This window comes from Anopheles bellator, chromosome 2 (assembly GCF_943735745.2).
Source record: "Anopheles bellator chromosome 2, idAnoBellAS_SP24_06.2, whole genome shotgun sequence".
NCBI classification, from domain to species: domain Eukaryota; kingdom Metazoa; phylum Arthropoda; class Insecta; order Diptera; family Culicidae; genus Anopheles; species Anopheles bellator.
This window is the reverse complement of record NC_071286.1, coordinates 70,478,678-70,497,624: the sequence shown is the minus strand read 5'-3', so window position 1 is coordinate 70,497,624 and position 18,947 is coordinate 70,478,678. Positions and strand designations below refer to the sequence as shown.

General features: G+C 46.7%; 2 protein-coding genes across 2 annotated transcripts; one reads left to right on the top strand and one right to left on the bottom strand.

Annotated features, from left to right (window-relative positions):
- Window positions 1-8,459: 8,459 nt before the first annotated feature.
- LOC131211288 (estradiol 17-beta-dehydrogenase 11) lies at window positions 8,460-16,945 on the top strand. Its single transcript, XM_058204704.1, has 5 exons — window positions 8,460-8,615; window positions 13,547-13,664; window positions 15,827-16,062; window positions 16,153-16,314; window positions 16,380-16,945. The coding sequence occupies exons 1-5, from the start codon at window positions 8,460-8,462 to the stop codon at window positions 16,680-16,682; spliced, it is 975 nt and encodes a 324-aa protein (XP_058060687.1). The 3' UTR covers window positions 16,683-16,945.
- LOC131211287 (chitinase domain-containing protein 1) lies at window positions 16,809-18,535 on the bottom strand. The gene is made up of 4 exons (XM_058204701.1): window positions 18,161-18,535; window positions 17,907-18,087; window positions 17,241-17,844; window positions 16,809-17,160 (listed from the first exon to the last, which is right to left on the bottom strand). The coding sequence occupies exons 1-4, from the start codon at window positions 18,437-18,439 to the stop codon at window positions 17,019-17,021; spliced, it is 1,206 nt and encodes a 401-aa protein (XP_058060684.1). The 5' UTR covers window positions 18,440-18,535; the 3' UTR covers window positions 16,809-17,018.
- Between the last annotated feature and the right edge of the window lie 412 nt (window positions 18,536-18,947).

Here is an 18,947-nt window from a genome sequence, read left to right as displayed (position 1 = left end):
AGTGAACGAGTGAAACGGTTAAGCCCCATCTAGGACTGACCGGCGGGACGCAGAGGACGTGTTCCCATTTAATCCCTCACAACCTGTTCTGTTGCGGTTTTGTTTTTACCCTCGTCCCACGGTATTGTGTAGTGATGGCCCTTCTTTTCGTTGTTGAAGATTCTTTTTAGTTGAACAGTGGATCAGTGGTTGATTTTTAACGTACAAACGGCACTCCGAATCACGGCACATGCAAGGACACAAAAAAGTGTTGTGCACAAAATGTAGGACGAGCGAACGAACGAAGCGAACCAAATCGAAATCAACTCCGGGGGAGACAAACACGACAAACGAAACAAACACGGCTTTCGATGAACGGCGGTATCAGACCCATGCAAAACGAAACTCGATACATATGCTGCGGACGACGGCACGGAATGGAAGAGGGTCTCTAGCCCGACGTAACCGAAATTTTATAGATGCACCTAACCCTTGTGAGAAATATGGGCAACGCGTCCCCCCCTAGAATGAAGTCAGCCCTAACTTTCGCGAATGGTCTCAATGAAGAGTTACAGTCAATTCTGGCATCTGGCACCGTCCTGCGTGTCGCCTTTTTCTTCGCTCACCAGACGCGTACCAACGGCACCACTCGCATTGGACCCGCCAGCCCAGGACACGATCACTTCCCGGGCGGTCAGCTTTGCTAACCAGCCTGCAAAGTTGATCGATCGGGAGGTCCGACGGGTCCGTAGGGGACCTGGGCCATCGCGATGGGGGCGGAGCACCACTAGAACTGGTTTTTTTTTCCGGGCATCATGCCACCAAACCCCAAGGCCCATTTCTCCCCCGAGACCGGACTGCGTAGAACCGGAACGGGAAGTAGTAGGGAAACAAACGTAAACAAACAACCACTATCATTGCATTTTAGTATCAATCGTATGGGGAGACGCAAAACGTACGAGAAATCACATATGTACCTCCTAACTGTTAACTTGAGCATTGCAAAAAGGTTGCGGAACTGCGGATGGCGGGAGAATCATGTGAATCACCTGCGTGGGGCGCAGGCGGGACTAGCACGACTAGAGGGAGAAATATCTTACTATCCATATAAAGCATACAAATGAAAAGGAAAACCCAAAGTCATACATATATCTATACAACACATATATACAACACATATATTATTATCTAGAGCAGACGGCCGAGAGGGTTAAAGTATCCACGTACATATTTTATGCTATCAACCCCAACAACCTGGAGCTGATAATGATGATTATGAAGACAAACGTTTAGTGAATTGAAAAGTATATATTTTAACAGGATGGTGAGGTAGTGGGACAGCACAGGAAGAAGGGCAACCGTAAGGAATCAATCATCCACAAACCACAGAGACACATCACCCCGCAACAGAGTACCAGAGCGTTACAGGACAACAAACAGATGGTAGAATTATTGCCCGCATCTAATGTGAGGTCGGAGCGGCCACGGCTACTAGATTAGCCTCGGACGTGCGTAGTAGTGCGTAATTATTTAGCACACAGCAACCCCTTGACGTGTGCTCATGAAATGAGCTTTCGCATCCACATTCCACTTCCACGCACGGAGAAAAGGCCAGGCCAGGAAAAGTGTCGCAGTAGGAACCGGAAGCGAGTGGCGATGGCGATAAAATATATATTTTTTGATTCCTTTATGCTAGCACGGGCCGGATCCGGTCGTTTCGCGCGGTCCAGGCGGCGAAGGCGAGCGTGCGGCACAGGAGCGGCACGGCTCCGAGAATCAGCGAGCACACCGCTAGGTAACGCCCCTGGCGGCCCCCGAACGACCGGCTCCGGGCTTGTCTGGCAGTATACATAGATAACACACAGGAACAGCACAGTAAAATTAATGGAAAGCGCGCTCACCGACAGCAACCAGACGTGTGCGCACAGTAATTGTTCGATGAAAATGTGTACTTTAAAAAAGTGACAACCGTTATGCTTATTCCATTTTATCCAATAATAGTGATTTAATGTCTGATTCTTCGTATGCATGTTATTACAAAAGAGTAGAAAACAAGCATAAACAGCGACAGCAACAGGCGAACGTTAACCAAGAAGCCATGATCAACCGTTATGGCATGTCACCATTTCCCGAGCGCAGGCGAGCCAATTTCCGTTCTGCCGGGGTGGTTGGCACTAATGAAAAAAAAAAAAAATACTATAATATTTCATGCTAGACGCACCCGAAGCATAGCACCGCCTTGCACAGGATGAGCCTTTCCGATGCCAGTGCCAAACACGAACACCACAGATCTCGGAAGTGCACCACAAAGATCTCGACTCCAGCCTGTTGAGGATTTCGTGGTGCTCTGATTTTTACCGGGTCCGGCAGCCGGAGCATCGGAATCGCTACTAAAAAACAGGACCAGCGCCGGTGTTACGCGTCCCGTTCCGTAGGTTCGTTTGACCGAAGTCTCTTGGATCTTTTTGACCACCGCACTCTAGCGGTACGGTACGGTTCTGGTTTAGGACACTTTTTATCAACACAATCCGGGCACTCCACACCGCTCCTGCTTGAACGGGCCAACCGAACGGGATGCTTTGGGTGCGGGCACTAACCAGCAATTGGTAGAACGTGTTGCAATAGCAACAGCAAATTTTGGCAAACTGGCGGCGGTGATTTGTTTACACTTTACAAAGAAACGTCTTGCGGGCGGAGAAGGGTGAAGCAATTCACGGAACCCTTCGCAGGACACAGGAGAAGATGGCACAAATCGAATTAATCAGAGACTGAGTAAATCATTGACAAAACCAACAACAACAAACATGAAGCAGAAGCTACTTTGATCTACTTTCAAACTGTTGTTATTTTCTGTAGATACCGAGACACTTCTCGCTGGGAAGAAAGAGCTAATACAATAAAACTGGAACGTTGCGTTTTACACAATCTTCAGAAACTTATTTAGCACCGTAGCACCGTTTTGTTTGACCCGGTTTGAAGGACGTTCGTTTCCGGCAACCCAGACCGTATTCTATTCTGTCCCACACTGTTTGTTTGTAGAGCACCGCACTTGCAATGTTTTAACGCACTACTGAATGAGTTGATACAAACTTACAGAAATTAGTGAATCCCCCCAAACCCCAGGCAACCAGAACACAGTATCAGCAGAGCACGATCAAAACACGGTACCCGACACTGCATTGGAACAAACACGGCCAACGGCGAATGGATGAACGTGAAAAACGCACGCAAAGCAAATCTGTCACGGATCGCAAAACGATACTTTTTGATCTATTTCACATAAATTATATAGATATATATACATATATACAGTTGAAGAGGAGAAAACATGAAGAAAAAAAAACACATGAAAAGTGAGAGATAACATGACGGACGTGGGGACGAGCATGTTGCGGCGATAAAACGGCAAGTGGCACCTCGGGTGCGCAGAGTTAAATCCCACTTCTTATATGAATTATATACATGCATATATACATATACATATTATTGTATAAAGAATTAGTAGCATTCCCATCCATACCTGATAAACAGGTATATAAACATATATTTAGACGGACGATGATATGCAACTTCACGATCAATACAATCTCAGTCTTGTGCAAACTCGTAAGCGCACCGCAAACTCACCCGGGCTTGCATCTACTAACAACGCACCACTAGTATTACGTGTGTACACTAAAGACTAAAAGACAAAAAGGAAAAGAAATACAATCCATTTCCACGTCGTTGTGTTTGTTTACTGTTTACTTGTCGTCCATCACCACACAATGGCAGCAACCGGGCGCGCCAACCCGCAGTCGTCCGGTCTCAGTTACGCTAGGACTCGGATCCTAGATTCCGAAAGCGCAGCACTCGGACCGGATACTGCGGAGTTGGCGCGTTCAGCTAAAACAAAAAAAAACAATGGAGAAACTTAACACATAGGGTGTTACTTACCTGCAGACAGTAAAATGTAGAAATACTATAGACCGTTAACATTATTAACGCGCGTACTTTACGGATTACTACCCCCTAGAGTGGCAGCTAGATCTGGTGCAAAAGTGCACCATATTGTATTTACTGCGGCTAAACTTCGATCGGATCGAAGCTTATTCAAAGTCGGTGGAAAGCTTGAGGAACTTGCCGAAGGATAGAGCTAGAGAGGCATATTCATATTTATCTTTATGTGATTGAATGTCCAGAACGAAACGGCACATCCGGTCGGGTGGTGTCGCCAAAGTTACCACGCATCATCAGAGGCGTATAAATATCTACTGACCACCCTTAAACACACATATGCATTAACCAAAGAGCAGTATCTGTACACTATTTACCGTTGTCCCGTCTCGTTTCCGTTACTCGTGCCGTGTAAAATAAAAAAAGGGAGTAACCGTACAAAAAAATCCACGAACTTCTTGCATTGACCGGCCAGCGGCATCTGCACCCACTTGAAAGTATCATCCACTCAGCATATGTTAGATGTGCATACCTGTGCCACCGACAGGGAACCAGAGGCAGAGCAGGAGAGCAGTGGAAAACGGGGAACGATGCTGGTTCAACAACGCGAAACGTTGTAGGCTTATAGGAAGATAAATCTATGACACAACCGGTGCAGAACGTGCGATGATCACTGACTTAGTAGAGCTGTAAAAAAAAGTCAAACTCGACGATCGATGGTGGGGGCGGGAATGGGGACGAAAAGGTCATCATCCTTACACAACTACCAGCGAGAGGCGCACCGTGGGGCGCCCCTTTCCGGGCCGATCTTTCAGATGTAACTTTAAACCTTATGAAACTCTATTAAAATTAACCGAAACGGATGAGCAGCTACCAAAGAAAACACACTCTTATGGATCGGTACGATCAGCAGCTAGGGAAACACAATTTTAGAAGCCACATTGTAACACCCGCAAAATAATCACGTAACGTGTCACCTTTAATCGCCATCGGCGACCCAATTGTTTGCTAATTTTGTAAATGTGTGAGGCACGTGAGCGCAACAAGCGCGTGGAAACAGAATTATCCTGACACGGACTATCTGGGCAATTTGTCATTTAAAAGTTGTTGCAATCGGTATTAGTAACTACAGAGTCACTCCTTTGCAAAGATCAATCGAAATACATGATTGTTCAAATAAGTCCAAACAAACGTGTTGCAGACGCACTCTACTCAATTGTTGCAGTGAAACGTTCCCACAACCGATCATAGATCGTAGTTTGATGCTTCGATTACGGTGGCGTAGTTTGCAGGTTGGAAAGACAACCCAAGATCAAAGCAGAGAAGATCACGATGTCGTTGCGTGCGAAAGAAGGAAATGGAAAGCGCTATGGTGTATACTTGTCATGCTTAAATCCAAATGTGTCTGCTTACCGTTGTAAAACAGTAGACGGAAAGAACATAACACAGTTCTACACTATTCGATGAGACACGGAACAGCGGAATGGAGCGAATGTTATGTTTCGTTGTACCTTGTGGAGTTTTCGGTTTCGGAACCTAGTTTATTCTACGCCAACAAAACTGAAATAGTCTCTGTACATCTCCCACCAGGATTCAGTTTCCACTAACCCGTTTCTTACACCTTTCTTGCCCTCGATGGATCAAATATAAAACAAAACTATTTGTACTTATGTTTTATTTCATAACCTGAGCATACAGTTGCGTTTCTTTGTTCATTGTGCCGTTTTGGTCCGTTTCATTAATGCATCCGAACACTTCATTGGCCGTGGTATAATTAAGAACGACTGTAAGTTACTTGTGGGGGTCGATATTATGCTGAAAGAACACATTTGCAAACTGGGACGCCGATTCCCACAGTCCAAGGAAAACTCATGATTGTGGTTTCAGTATTATCTCTAGAAAAGTTTTTTATTATTTATGGTACATTAATATAAACTGATAAATATTTTGATTACGAAATTTACGTAATTTCAATTGAACTCAATTGAATTGAATTGTAATTTCTAAAACTTTCGAGTTTGTTAAACTCAGCAAAAAGGTTTGAAAAATTAACATCAAAGTTTTCCGCATTGCATACCTTGAGGCGTTTTGTGGAAATTTGGCTCATCAATGATCGTTAACGTTTATTTTAATTCAAATTTATTAAAGCTATTCCTCTATTTCCTGGCAAATCGTTATTCCTATCCCAAGCTGAATTTTACATACTTCAGTTCTTCATAAAAATCAGTTACTAAAGTGAAAAACCAATCTGAATTGTTACGTTCAAGTCGCCATTACAGCCTCACTTTGCTGATCGATGGAAGTTCGCGGTTTTAGACAAATGCACGTTAAAAAAACGCAAAGCGTCATGCAACTTAACAAAACGGACGCAACTCGTGAGGTACAAGACTTATCCATAACGAGCGTCAACAACATTGGAGCCGATTGGGGTTCGAAGGTAAGCGCAAGCTGGTGCCTTTCGTTGATATACCGCCACAAGAAGATGCAAAACGGGTCAAAATATGCCCATAAATTAAAAATCACCACGTTTGTTTCCTTTTTTGTTTGTACCACTTCAAGTGCTCTGGCGGCATCCACCACTGGAGACCAGCGATTCAATTGTGCCACGCACAGTCCCGTGGATGATCCGAGTGGCGCAACTGAAGGCCATCTTCACACCCGACGCACCCAGCTTTGGATAAGTCAAAGCTGATTATGAAACGTGGCCCCAGCACTTTCTCACCTTTCCGCCCGCGGTGCCAAAGGGTTTGAAAAGCTCGACCCATAGTAACGACTTTCCGTGTGACATTTATGTTTCGCTTCGGAACGCCCTGGCCCTGTAGTCGGCAAGAGCGCCAGCACTTATGATGATTATGATGATGGTTTAATGACCCTGTCGCTGGTTAATGTCAAAAAGTAAAACTAAATTTCGTTTGAAAACACAAACTAACGGTGGAAGCACTGACCAACAGTAGTGCATGCATTTGAACAGCATTTTCATGCGTGCACTGACCAGAGTTAGTCAGCTCTTGACGATTTCGATGGGTGTCTTCTTCGGGCCAAAAACGAGATGATGAAAGAAATTTCTCTTTTCCTTCTTCATTAGGAATTCACAATCGATGGCAACCGGTCGGGATGGCGCTTGGTGGCGTTTCGTTAGATTTTTGATCGCGATGCACAGGTTTAAGGGATCGTCATGTTGTTTTCGTATCCAGCCACCTTCGGGGCGCTCCGATTTCATTTTACATAAGCAGTGGAAACCTGTGGAAACTTATCACACTGTTGATCGTAGGTTTCGGAACGATGATCACTGCCTTTCGGTGCTCGCTGGGTAGAAATATTCAAACACACTGTTTGTATTTCGAATCAACGGCTGGAAGGTTGAAATTAAACTATTTAATTGTGTCAATCACTGGGTCTCGTGTTTGTGAAGCTATTCTACACATTGAAAGAACTGAAATCAAATAGGAATTCCACAGTTCGGTCGGGTTTCCACCGCCGAATGAACATGACCTGCTTCACGGACACAAAACGGCGAAGAAAAAGAAACAAAAACGCTTTAAAGGCGCCGTCGGATGTCCGATTTACAATGGAAGGGGAAGAAACAAATAAAACAACTGATCAAACATGCTGCTAACTTCAACCATGGTCAGTTTTCTCATCATAATCTGATCGACAAACTCAAAAATGCACGCGACTCAGCATAGTTGCATCAGTTTGATCCGGTGGGTGCTTCACGTGCTTCAGTATCAAAACAATCGGACCCCCGGAGGGCCTCTGCATTTTCTCATCGCAACATACAATGCAACATCGGAAGGGCCCAACCGACCGGTGAAAGAAAGAGAGAGGGTTTAGTGTGGAGCTTTCTACACACGATCACCGCATGATCATGAAAATGATGACGGGACTCCGAGGGCTACGATCGTGTAAGAGTGAGCACGGCGTATGGCGCTTCGCAGCGGTTGGAACGGGATAGGCGCTCCACACAAAACTCCCGGCGGTCTAAAGCTCCCAGGTGAGCCTTCATCTTACAGTCGTCTTTGGGCCGCGCAACAGTTTGGATCGTCCGTATTATCGGCCAAGTGAAAGAGATCCCCACCGGGTTCGTGGCTGTCGAAGAAGGAAAAGAAAGCCCTCCGTGAACGGTGTCCGGTGGTGAACGGCGTGAAAGCCGAGTCGGTTCGGATGCGGCCGGAGCCGGAGCTCGACCACTGCTAACGGTGTACGCGTCATACCGGTTGACCCGAATAACGGGGAGAAAAGAACCGGGAAGCGAGCATAGCACATTATGTTTGCTGTGCGATCGTAAGCCACAGGGGCTTTGTGTGGATTGGAACATTGTGCTGCGCATCGAGCTTTTTGCCTCAAGTTGATCAACATTTTGGTCACCCCGTAGAGACCACAAGTGAGCGCAAACAGGGAGAAACAAGTAACTGTTCAGGCCAAAAAGTGCAGTGCGAATTCGCCAAGGGCGCTACGTTTTGGAAAGTTTCGTGCGTTATTTTGCACGGCTTACGGCCGGTTGGTGAAAACAACGATCCGCAGGAACGCGATAATCGTCCAAAATGGTGCTACGAATGCGTGACATGATGTACGAGAACCCGGTCGACCATTTCCTCTCGCTGCTGATCGACCTGATGATCTTTTTTGTCAAATCCATCTACTATACACTGGAAACGATCGCCCTCACGTTGACACCGTACCGATTTCGGAAGCTGAAGGTAAATCTTCCTGTTCAAGGTTTTCGCAAAGCGTGAAGAAGGTCTCCCCCGTGGTCCCATTGGTATGCAAATCCAGAAGGTTTCCGTTTTTCGTGACATGTGTTCATGATGTCTGACTGAATGGCGGTGGGCACCCTGCAGTAATAATTGCCGACCATCTTTTCAAGCGTGAGACGATGGGAATACTGATTTGATGAGGCCGACGAGAGGCTTGCTGTAAATCAACCGCGATTCTTATCTTGGCGAGCTTCTTTTTTTCTATCACGTAATGTAAACTTCAAATATTCCATTGTAGTTCGTGAAAATGAGCGACGTACGTAGGCCGTTCGATCAAGTGCGAGCGGCTTTGGCTGCTACGACCACAAAATAAACAAAAACAGAATGCAACGTTCCATGCACCGTTGGTTCGATTTCCCATGTGCAGCAGCCTATAAAGCACTTCAATAAACTTTCGATATCGATCACAAGACACTAACCAATAGATGATGTGTATGCTTTCACCCTTTTTGAAAACAATGCCTATCGAGGGGTGTGTTGCGGCCCTCGATGAATGGGATAATAACGCAAAATACTAGCCTTGGAATGATCAATTAAAAATATTCGCATCAAAACGATCATTATAGGCAAAATACTGATCTCAACAATGGTTGTGTTTCTGTCGTTCCGACAATATCTCCCTAAAACCGTAAAACGTACAACGGAAAACACCCAAATTATTGTTGCCTTGCTCAAGCGTAAAAAATGGGTGTGAACGGGGCATGACATAAACAGGAGACCGTAGTGCAAAAAAAAACTCCGGCCACATTAAATGCCTCCACCTTACGTCCTTCATTGCAGCAGGTTGAGTGTTCCCGCGATCTTTTGCATCGCGATCACCACCGACGTCTTGTTCACCACCGTTCGTTATCAGCACCGAATGGGGTCAGATGAAAGAGAAAACGAATTTTTGTGGACATCGTCAGTGACCGTCAATCACTTGGGCACGCCTCGAAACCATACCTATAATGTTTTACTACCCATCTGCCACCAACTGCCAGCTCCGTTGCCGTACACGTTGGGGTCCGCGAAACCGGTTCGCGAGAATGAATAAATTAGTTCCACCCTTTTCGACCCTATTCGAACAATGCGCTACCGTCTGCGGGAAACTTTCATTCTATTCTGTTCTTGCGGACCACAAAACCCGTTACTGGGAACCAAGAGTGAAAAGGAGATTAGCGTAGACCATATAAATTATGCTGCCGATTGGCAATAGGTCCTAGATGTTCTTTTCGCTTTCCTTTCACTCTCTACAGCACATTGAGATTGGTGATATTATTTTCCCCTATTTTCTACTAGCGTTCTTTTTTCTTCCGGTAATCTACATTGATTGCTTATGAAACGAGAAGAGTTTATCGTGGCATCGAACACAAACAAAACAGCTTACCTTATCCATTTTCACCACAATAAACTGGGTCATGTCATTGCTCCCTGGCTCATTTCACTCCTCTGTGGGACAGTATTCGATAGCATTCGATACCAAACCAAAACTGGCCGCTGGCCGATAAATATCTAGTCACCAAATTAACGGCAGTGTGAAATGTTTGTTCAACTCATTATCACTATCCGCACCAAGTGAGTTCAATGTACGGCTAAAAGAAATGTGTACAGTTGTGGCACATGTTGTTCGATTTTACGGAGTTTTCTAGGCACAAAACGGAATAAAAAAAAGACTGATTGAAAATAAAGTGTCTTCCCCTTAATGGCGTAAAGTCCGCCACTAATTAGTTTCCTAGCGCATTTTTACCTTTACAAAACGAAAACCGTTACACAGAAGAAAAACACAACTTTTTGCCTAACGCCTCAAATTGGGTTAAGCTTAAAAGGACCTCGAGGAGTTAATCTGACGAACAGGTTGGTGCGAAGCGCTTGGTTGACATCACAATTCAATTATCAGCTCCTTTTTGGAAGGCTTTCCGTGCACACGACCGATCCCAAAACGTTCATTGACCCGAGCTGCAGCTCTTCGAATCTGGGTGAAATCGATCACCCGACGATCGAACTTCGCCATTCGCGTTTACGGGGAAAGCTCAAACTGTCGATTGACAATAAATGGTGCGCATGCGTGGCTCTCATTACCATGCGATTGCGTGTCATTGCAATGGCGCTAAGCGGTGCGCCCCGAGCGTCAAATGATCGTTCATTTGCAGCGATTAGAAATGATACGCAGTGACACGCAGGAAAATTGGTTGCGCCCGTTCGAGATCAGAAGCCTGAAGGGGAAAATCGGAAGGATGCGTTACTTAACCATTACCACTGGACCATGCCCATATGAATTGGAGTTGGTATTTAATGATTTTTTGCCATACCAAGCCGTTTTGCGGTTCGTTGTTCCGTAACCACGGGGGACCACGTTATGTGACGGTGTTGCTGGTTGCACTATTAATAATTCGTTCTAGTCTGCTGGACCATAAAAGAATAAATTAACCAAACAATCGTGTCGCATATGCTCACCCATGAGAGAGCAGCACAGGCGTGTTACACAACCACTGTTGAGCACGGCCTAAGTTTGGTGTCTCGTCCTTCAATACCGCGAAGCAGTGAATTGAATCGTTAAAATCTCTTTGCAAAGACTTCATGGACTCAGCTCAGCATCAAGTGAGCTTTCTCTACAGCGCAGTGTTTCACGATTGTCAACCCAATTGTTTCGCATAAAAAATAAAACCTCACCCGTGGCACCTTCCACGTCGAAATGGAACCGGTTGTTCGTGAAGCTTAAGAAAGTGGCCCTGTTCCCGTATACATTCAAAATGTCAATTACCTTACGCCGCTGTGCAGTGCTGAAGGTTATTATGTTTTTTTTTTCTGTTTTGCGAAAACGTATTTCTTTACGGACCCCTGCTCACGTAAGTGTACGTTAAATCCCCCAATCCTCTTACGAATGGACCACAAACAGTATTTGCAAAAACGAAAGCTACCAACCCAAATCCACAAAAGACATCAACGGGGCGTGGAGCCCATTCTCAAGCGACGAACCCGGGAGGGGGAAGGCAAAATGCAAAAATCCAGCAGCGCTTTGGGCCGAAAATAGAGCGCCGGAGAAAATTACTCTCCAGTATCCGGTCCGCGTGCGATCGTTTCCTGCGCTCGAACGCAATTTCTCCGCGTCAGCCGGATCGGCGCTAATGGGCAATTACGCGACGACGGGACAACAAAATCCGGTGGCGCTGACAGCGTGCCGCTTGGCCGCGGGCACCCATTAGTATCACATTATCTATTACGTTCAATTTATAAGATTGAAGCCCGCGGGTAAGTTCGGTGTAAAAAAGAGGGATAAAAATACACAAAACAAGCGCGCGGAAAACAAAGGTGTTCCACATTTTTACCGATCACCCTAGCAAGTGAAATCGATGGGCGTGGGCAGTTGCTGCAGTTGACCTTCTGAAGTGCACTTAACGGACACAGTAACTGCAGCCGTGGCGGGCTATGTCGCTGAAGAGCTGGCCAAATAGCTGCCGCTGGCGAGACGCTCTTGTTCATTTTGCATCACGTCATCGTGGCATTGGCAAACAGGTCAACCAAGCGCCTGTTTGAGGTCCCTTTTCGAAGGGTAGTGCGATTTTCTGTGTCTTCGATTGACACACGGTGCCTTGTGCCAGTCAATACGTGTCCACCCAGTGATGAACTGAGGAAGATAAAGCCATTGCTGTCTCTCAAGCGTCATCGCTGAGACGTGGTTTATTTGACTGGCCATTAAGTGGAGTCGGAAGGAGCCTGAAGGTTTCGCTTTTGCCGGTGCCACAAAAGTACTTACGACTCCAGTGTGCTTTGGTGGCCGATAAAGGTGTGACACTTGGTAACGCTCCGTCGTCGTACCTCGTTTATGGTTCGCGTTTTGTTTTAGTTTTCACACTCTTTTTGAAACAGTGGATACATTACAGGCCAGAAAAGTATTCCTTGAGAACACTTAAAAACAATAAAATTTTATGTAACTAATTGACCTCCTGTCCGATAGACTTGTACCCCAACGGTAGCTTAGTGTCCAGTTTCCATTCCAGACGGACAGGGAAAATAAATTTGCGATCAAATGACACCTCCGTCGACGGTAAATTAATTGATTCATTAAACAATTATAGTGTCCACTCGCCTCCACTTGCATAATCGACCAATTTAGCCGATCGCTCATATTTAATCGTCCCGCAAGCTGGCTGCTACGATCACACATTCAGCTGACTTCGGCAATCACTCAACTGGCGCGGTCAAAGCAATCTTGTGCAAGCGCAGCAACGCTTAGCATAATTCGATCGCTCTCAAACGAAGCCGAGGATCGCGCGGTGCGATCGTGAGGAGTCAATCTATCACCAGCATGTGATATTTTTAACCCGCCTACTAGCCAACGGGCACAGCGAATGCAAATATGTGGAAGGTAATGATGATGGACTTCCCACTTGACGCAACCTAGTGGCCAAACCTGAACTCCGACATCCGACGGGTTGACCTGCGTCGAGTGTCCAATGAACCCTGGGGATTTTGTTAGAAAATCCGTGTCACCATGGACGCGTTACGTTTAATTTGCACTCCGTTCGCAGCGGGGTTGCGAAAATAATCGAAAAAGGCCGAGTAAGGGTCGGGTAGTGCCATTAAAAGTGACAATAAACCGATCGACAGATCGAATGACTGACAGCGGGAGGTAACACACAGCATTTCAGCCGTCCCGTGGTTTGTCTCCTACTTAAGACCAAGTGCCATTTCCTTGGTGGACCAACAAACCTCGCCGCTGTTTGCTGTGTGGCAAGCTCACAGAGCCAAGCCCTTTCTCGACCTCATTATGCCGACCGGCAACGGATCGCTAAAAAGCATGTTCGTCCGAGGTGCGCTAGTGCGCCAGGACCCAAATGCCGCGCCGCACCCAAAATTCAAACACGGAGTTTAAAGAAATTTTCTTCTACCCACAGGATGTCGCTGGCCAAGTCGTGCTGATAACTGGAGGTGGCGGAGGCGTAGGCCGCCAAGTGGCCCTGAACTTTGCGCGCCTGCGGGCCCGGGTCGTCATCTGGGACATCAATAAAGACGGTAAGCGCAAGCATTCCACTTTACATAAATTCTCACTTTGCCACCTCGCACGGCACGAACTGCTTCCTAGTTTCGCATGCGTTACTGCTGCGACAAAATATCTACTTTTTTTTTGTATGTGCTCACCACTTGTAGACCCTTGTCCAGTGATGGATGAACGTAGAGACCTACTGACTGAAACCCCAAACTGGCCCCTCGACGAACGAATTCCTAATCCGTCTGTCTATCGTTTGCCCGGCAGTGAATGATTTTCTAGCCATCTTCGAAATAAACGTTTTAGCACTAGCTGCTACTGATTAATGGCACTGTCTGTAAGCTCGTGATGGCACGCCGTAGGACAAATTTGGATGCGGCATGAAAGTGATAAGTTACACAAAGGATTAGCTTGGAAACTAGCCCCTTGATTAGCGGACTCGGCCAACTATTAGAAGACGAATAGACAAGTCTACCATTCATTTAGCGTCCAGCACCGCGGCAGTTCATAGAAACACCAAAACTGACAGAAACGTGACTTAACACCACTTCCTGCTTTGAAATAGTGGTTTAATTGTCTCCAGGTGTGGCTTGGGTGACAGACAACATGCTAATAAATCTTCCCTGTTTTGGTGTAACTCAATCTGAATTCATCAAAAAGATATGCCGTTTCAAATAGTCACCCAGCACGATACCGGTAATCTTGGATCCGGCGGGATCAGCAGTGAACAGCCAAAGTCACGAAGCGTATCAATTGTATTTCCCACCAAATCGATCGGGCAACGATCGTGTAGGCACATGCGTGTCGAACCCTCATGGTATCACATCGCGATCGCGACGTAAAATGTTAATTTTTGCCAACATGTGTCCCTGAAAAGCGCTGAAAATGCCATCCAGTACGCGGTTCCTTTGAATGTGGCGACCTTACGCAAGTTACCGTTAGAAAATTATGCACAAACACGGACACAATCCGCCGTTGCCTCCTGTCCGCCGCCAACGAAGAGCATCACCTGCTGTTGCTCAGTTTTGACCGCCAACCGGCTCAGTTTTGACTTTTATGATCGTTGATCAAGCGAAAAACACACACGAAATAGGTTAACGTGTTCAGCGAGTTTACGAATCGCTTTCTTAATTGTTGTAGCTTCCGCATTGGTCCCTATTGACTATGCCGATTGGTTGGGTGACGGTAACGGTTTCGCGAGGGGCACAAGTTTGGATGAACTACTATCATGCGCTCAACTCGAAGCGCATGGGTAGCTTCGGGAAAATGGCTTAGCGAGCCATCTACTTACGTAACAATAATGTGCGAAAATCATCATTACATCACCGGTCATGTGGCCAGCGGACACAAAATAGAACGGTGCGATTTCCCGGGACCCGTTGACGTCATCGTGATAGCGAGCAGATCAACCAACGTACGGTCTGCTCAGCAAACACTTAATTGGCGCCAAACTAGACAGGGCACATACTGTCTAGACCTATCGTAGGTAGAAAAGCCCCATCCGGCTAATCATGTGTCCCAAGCGATGACAGAGGGAGATAGTTTATCTACTAATTCGTTGCCGGCGCATAAAATTATCATAAAACTTCGCGTCTAGCGCGACTCGCACTCCACCAAGATCACAGTTTACCCCGGACGAAATGTCTATGAAGAGATCAACGTGTTTAATCAGATTGCTCATGGCACGAGACAGATAATTGCACCGTTCGTCGACAATGGTCCATTGAAGGGCGGGACTGTTGTGTCTTTTTTCTATCGGGAGAATATTGATCGACCAAGGGCTGCAACCGTTTCTTGGCTTCCGCTTGATCGTTTCGTCACGTGATTACAATAGCCCTTAATGGATGTAAGGTTTAACTGATTAAGTTGGTTGGCCAAAAACCCATCCCGCTGTTTGGTGATACAAAGTACTCTTATCAAGCCAAGAAGTTAGCCAATCACTGGTTGACAATTGATTTATGCCGACGTTGGCCGTAGAAAAGCATATTAATGGTGTGATTTATGCTACACACTCCGTCCGTCCGCGAGCTCGCATGATTAATCGTCACATCACACTGATCAAAGGCCAACCCGTGTGGACGAGGCGGTCTAAGGGTTACGCAAAAAGAAACATGCTGTATTACAAGAGAAGGTTTTCTGATGTTATCTCTCTGATTTTCATTTGTCTTCTCCTTGCTTGCCCCGACAGCACTGAAGGGCACAGCCGATGCCCTGGAGGCCGAGGGCTACCGCTGCCGAACGTATCTGGTGGACATATCAGAGCGCGAGCAAGTGTACGAGGCTGCCAAGAAGGTACAACAAGATGTGGGACCGGTCGAGGTGCTGATCAACAATGCCGGAATCGTGGCCTGCCGTCCGCTGTGGGAGCTCTCGGATAAGGCAATCGAGAGTACCTATGGCGTCAACATTTTGTCACACTACTGGGTGAGTAGCATCGTGAGCCGAAAATGGTTTGCAAGATGTTTCAGGCCTTGTAACGCCGATCGCGCCTTGTATTTTCGTCGTTTCCCGCAGACCACCAGAGCCTTTCTACCGGAAATGATGAAAGCAAACAGTGGCCACATCGTCACCGTTGGGTCGGTGGCTGGTTTACTCGGCACGTACGGCTGTACGGACTACAGTGCAACGAAGTTCGCTTGCGTCGGGTTCCATGAAGCCCTTTACACGGAACTGAAGGTACGGAAACAAACGGTCGGACGGAGACCGGTGGTCAATCTAACGCGTGTTCATTCGTGTTGCAGACTCACGGCTACGATGGCATACACCTAACGCTCGTTTGTCCTTACTACATCAACACGGGAATGTTTGCCGGGTGCAAGCCGCGCCTTCTGCCGATGCTGGAACCGACGCACGTCGCCGACAGCATGGTGCGATCGATACTGAAGAACGAGGTTACCTGCACGCTACCGGACCATGTGCGCATGTTTCTGCCGTTGAAGTGTCTGCTGCCCGCCAAGATGTGCTGGGAACTGATGTACCGAGTGATGAAGGGACCGGAAACGATGATGGGCTTCCGTGGTCGGGGCAAAGCGACAGGCGGCTAAAGACAGGCCCGGCCCAAACGACCCTCCCGAGCTTTTATCCATAACGTATCGTTATTTCTTTTCTTTCGAATATGTTTTTAACTATGCTTGCGGGGGAACCGATCGCCGATAGTATTGTAACCGTTTACGTGCGAAATTTTTATAGTACTGTTTTGTCGAAATAAACCCATAAACATTGCATTAAGATAATTAATGTAGTAATAGTGAGGATCACGAGAATATTGTTTAGCAAATAAAGGAATCCATCCATAATGTATTGCTTGCGAACGTTCCGGAATTACTGATTCCAGGGAGTCAGTTGTGGTAATTAAAGCTACTGTACCTCTTAGAGCCACCTTAGAATAAATCGTAGAAATAATCCAACCCTTGGCCGAGCTCCCAAATCGATAGGCCCGTTCCTAGTTCCCGCGCCAGCTTGAGGCGCTCGTCGATGGAGAACAGTGTTGGATAGAACACCATGTGCCGCCCGTTGGAAGTCCTGGTAAAGCGACAGGGACAGAAACAGAGAAAGAGAGAAATAACATTGTTGGCCACTAGCGCTCGGTATCGGAAACTCACTTCACTTCGAAGAAATTCTCGACATCGTGCTCATCGTAAGTGAGGTGGCCTTTCAGATGCTTCAGAAGCGCCAAAAATTCGTGGGCCACAATCGGCTGGCCACCATTGGGCGTGAAATCGCTACCGTACATATTGAGGCCCAACATAATCTTTGCACGCTTTTCTGTCAAGTTTTCCGTCCCATCCGGACAGATGTGAAGCACAGCGTTCCGAACCCAGTAGAGTGGTGCGTTGGCTCCCGGTCGTTGGACGCTGGAGAAGTCGTATGTCATCAACGAAAAGGCCGTCACGAACGGGGCAAGTGCTTCAAAGTGCTTGCGCGAGAACAGATCGTACGTTTCCTTCCGTGCCGGAGGAATCACAAGAATACAGTCGTACGAAGCCTCGGTCAGTGTGGTGCAAATTTCTTCCACCAATCCAGTCAGGTAACTGTCTTCGACGCGCGCCGCAAGCTGTGACCAAACTTCCAGCACGAATCCATCAAATTTGTGCTTACGGACCGTGGCCAGCAAGAGTTTCGCAACGATGAATCGTTCCTCGGGGTACGTTAGTAGCTGTGAAAAGTCGCGATCGGTGAAGCGATCGAAGAGAACCCGTGGCACGACTAAAAACAAAGACCACAGAACGTGAGTGAAGCTTACTGCACACGGGGTGGCCACGGCGTACCTCGGTTGTTAATCGATGAGCCCGCTTTCTTGACATCCTTCACCCATCCATCGTCGATGTCGTGCACTCCGGCGATTTCGTACTGTTTGGGACCTTTCCGCAGAACCTGAAGCCAAACCGGTGACACATAATCGAACTTGGCGCCCCATGTTTTGGCCACGTCATATCCATGGTTGTTCCACTGCAACAAGGAACGATATATGGATGTTTAGAACCTTTCGAAAATCGTTATATCTCGCCAATTGGAAACCTACCGGCGTTACGAAGCCTAGAACTTTGCCATCGAACAGTTTGTTGGACGTACGCTCGTAGTACGCCCCGTTCTCCACGATGATGTCCTTCGCAGAGGGTTCTCCCTGTACCAGGCCGCGGTCGTACACGTTCGCAGGCTGAGGACCCACATTCAGCTTGAGTTCTTTCACCTTCTTGGCCTTAGTCTTATCGGATGGGGACAGTGTGGCGAAGGCAACATGGTTCACGAGCGTACAAACCGCCACGAAGGCAGCAATAAGCCGATTCGATTGAAGCAGCATTGCGGAGAAGATAAACGAACCGCCGACGACGTCACTGACTAGAAAGTGCTGCGATATGCCGCAGGAACTGATAACCGGAACCGGATAACCGTGTTATCGCCGGTCGGATGTAAATCACAACATTCCGTTTGTTGACATTCCGGTGTTGGTGTTGTCGCCGGCTTGACATTCGTTTGACAGCGCGCGGTGAAAATGACAAGTTCACACGTTTGGCGGGAAATGGATACTTTTTGTTTTTTTCTAATATTTTCAAAATAATCGTTAGCATTTAAGATAGGAAATACTACAATTTCGTGTTCTGCAAGGCAGTGCCAATACAGTGAAACTCCCACACTCATAAAGATTCTCCCTCACAAAGAGAACTCCCTCACATCATTAGATTTATATCCGAAATTGAATATTTGCAAACGATTATGCATTAAAACATTTTTGTGTTTACGTTTAAATGCCTTAAAATATCGAAAAAAGGTTATTTATTATATTTGAACGCGTGTGTTACACATAAAAT

Excerpts from the sequence above, each read along its gene's own strand:
- LOC131211288 (XM_058204704.1), top strand. The coding sequence starts at position 8,460 with ATGGTGCTACGAATGCGTGACATGATGTACGAGAACCCGGTCGACCAT. Across the intron at positions 16,063-16,152 it reads ACATTTTGTCACACTACTGG|ACCACCAGAGCCTTTCTACC; the intron begins GTGAGTAGCATC and ends CGTTTCCCGCAG. Across the intron at positions 16,315-16,379 it reads CCCTTTACACGGAACTGAAG|ACTCACGGCTACGATGGCAT; the intron begins GTACGGAAACAA and ends TTCGTGTTGCAG.
- LOC131211287 (XM_058204701.1), bottom strand. The coding sequence starts at position 18,439 with ATGCTGCTTCAATCGAATCGGCTTATTGCTGCCTTCGTGGCGGTTTGT. Across the intron at positions 18,088-18,160 it reads TTCTAGGCTTCGTAACGCCG|TGGAACAACCATGGATATGA; the intron begins GTAGGTTTCCAA and ends TCCTTGTTGCAG. Across the intron at positions 17,161-17,240 it reads GAGAATTTCTTCGAAGTGAA|GACTTCCAACGGGCGGCACA; the intron begins GTGAGTTTCCGA and ends TCGCTTTACCAG.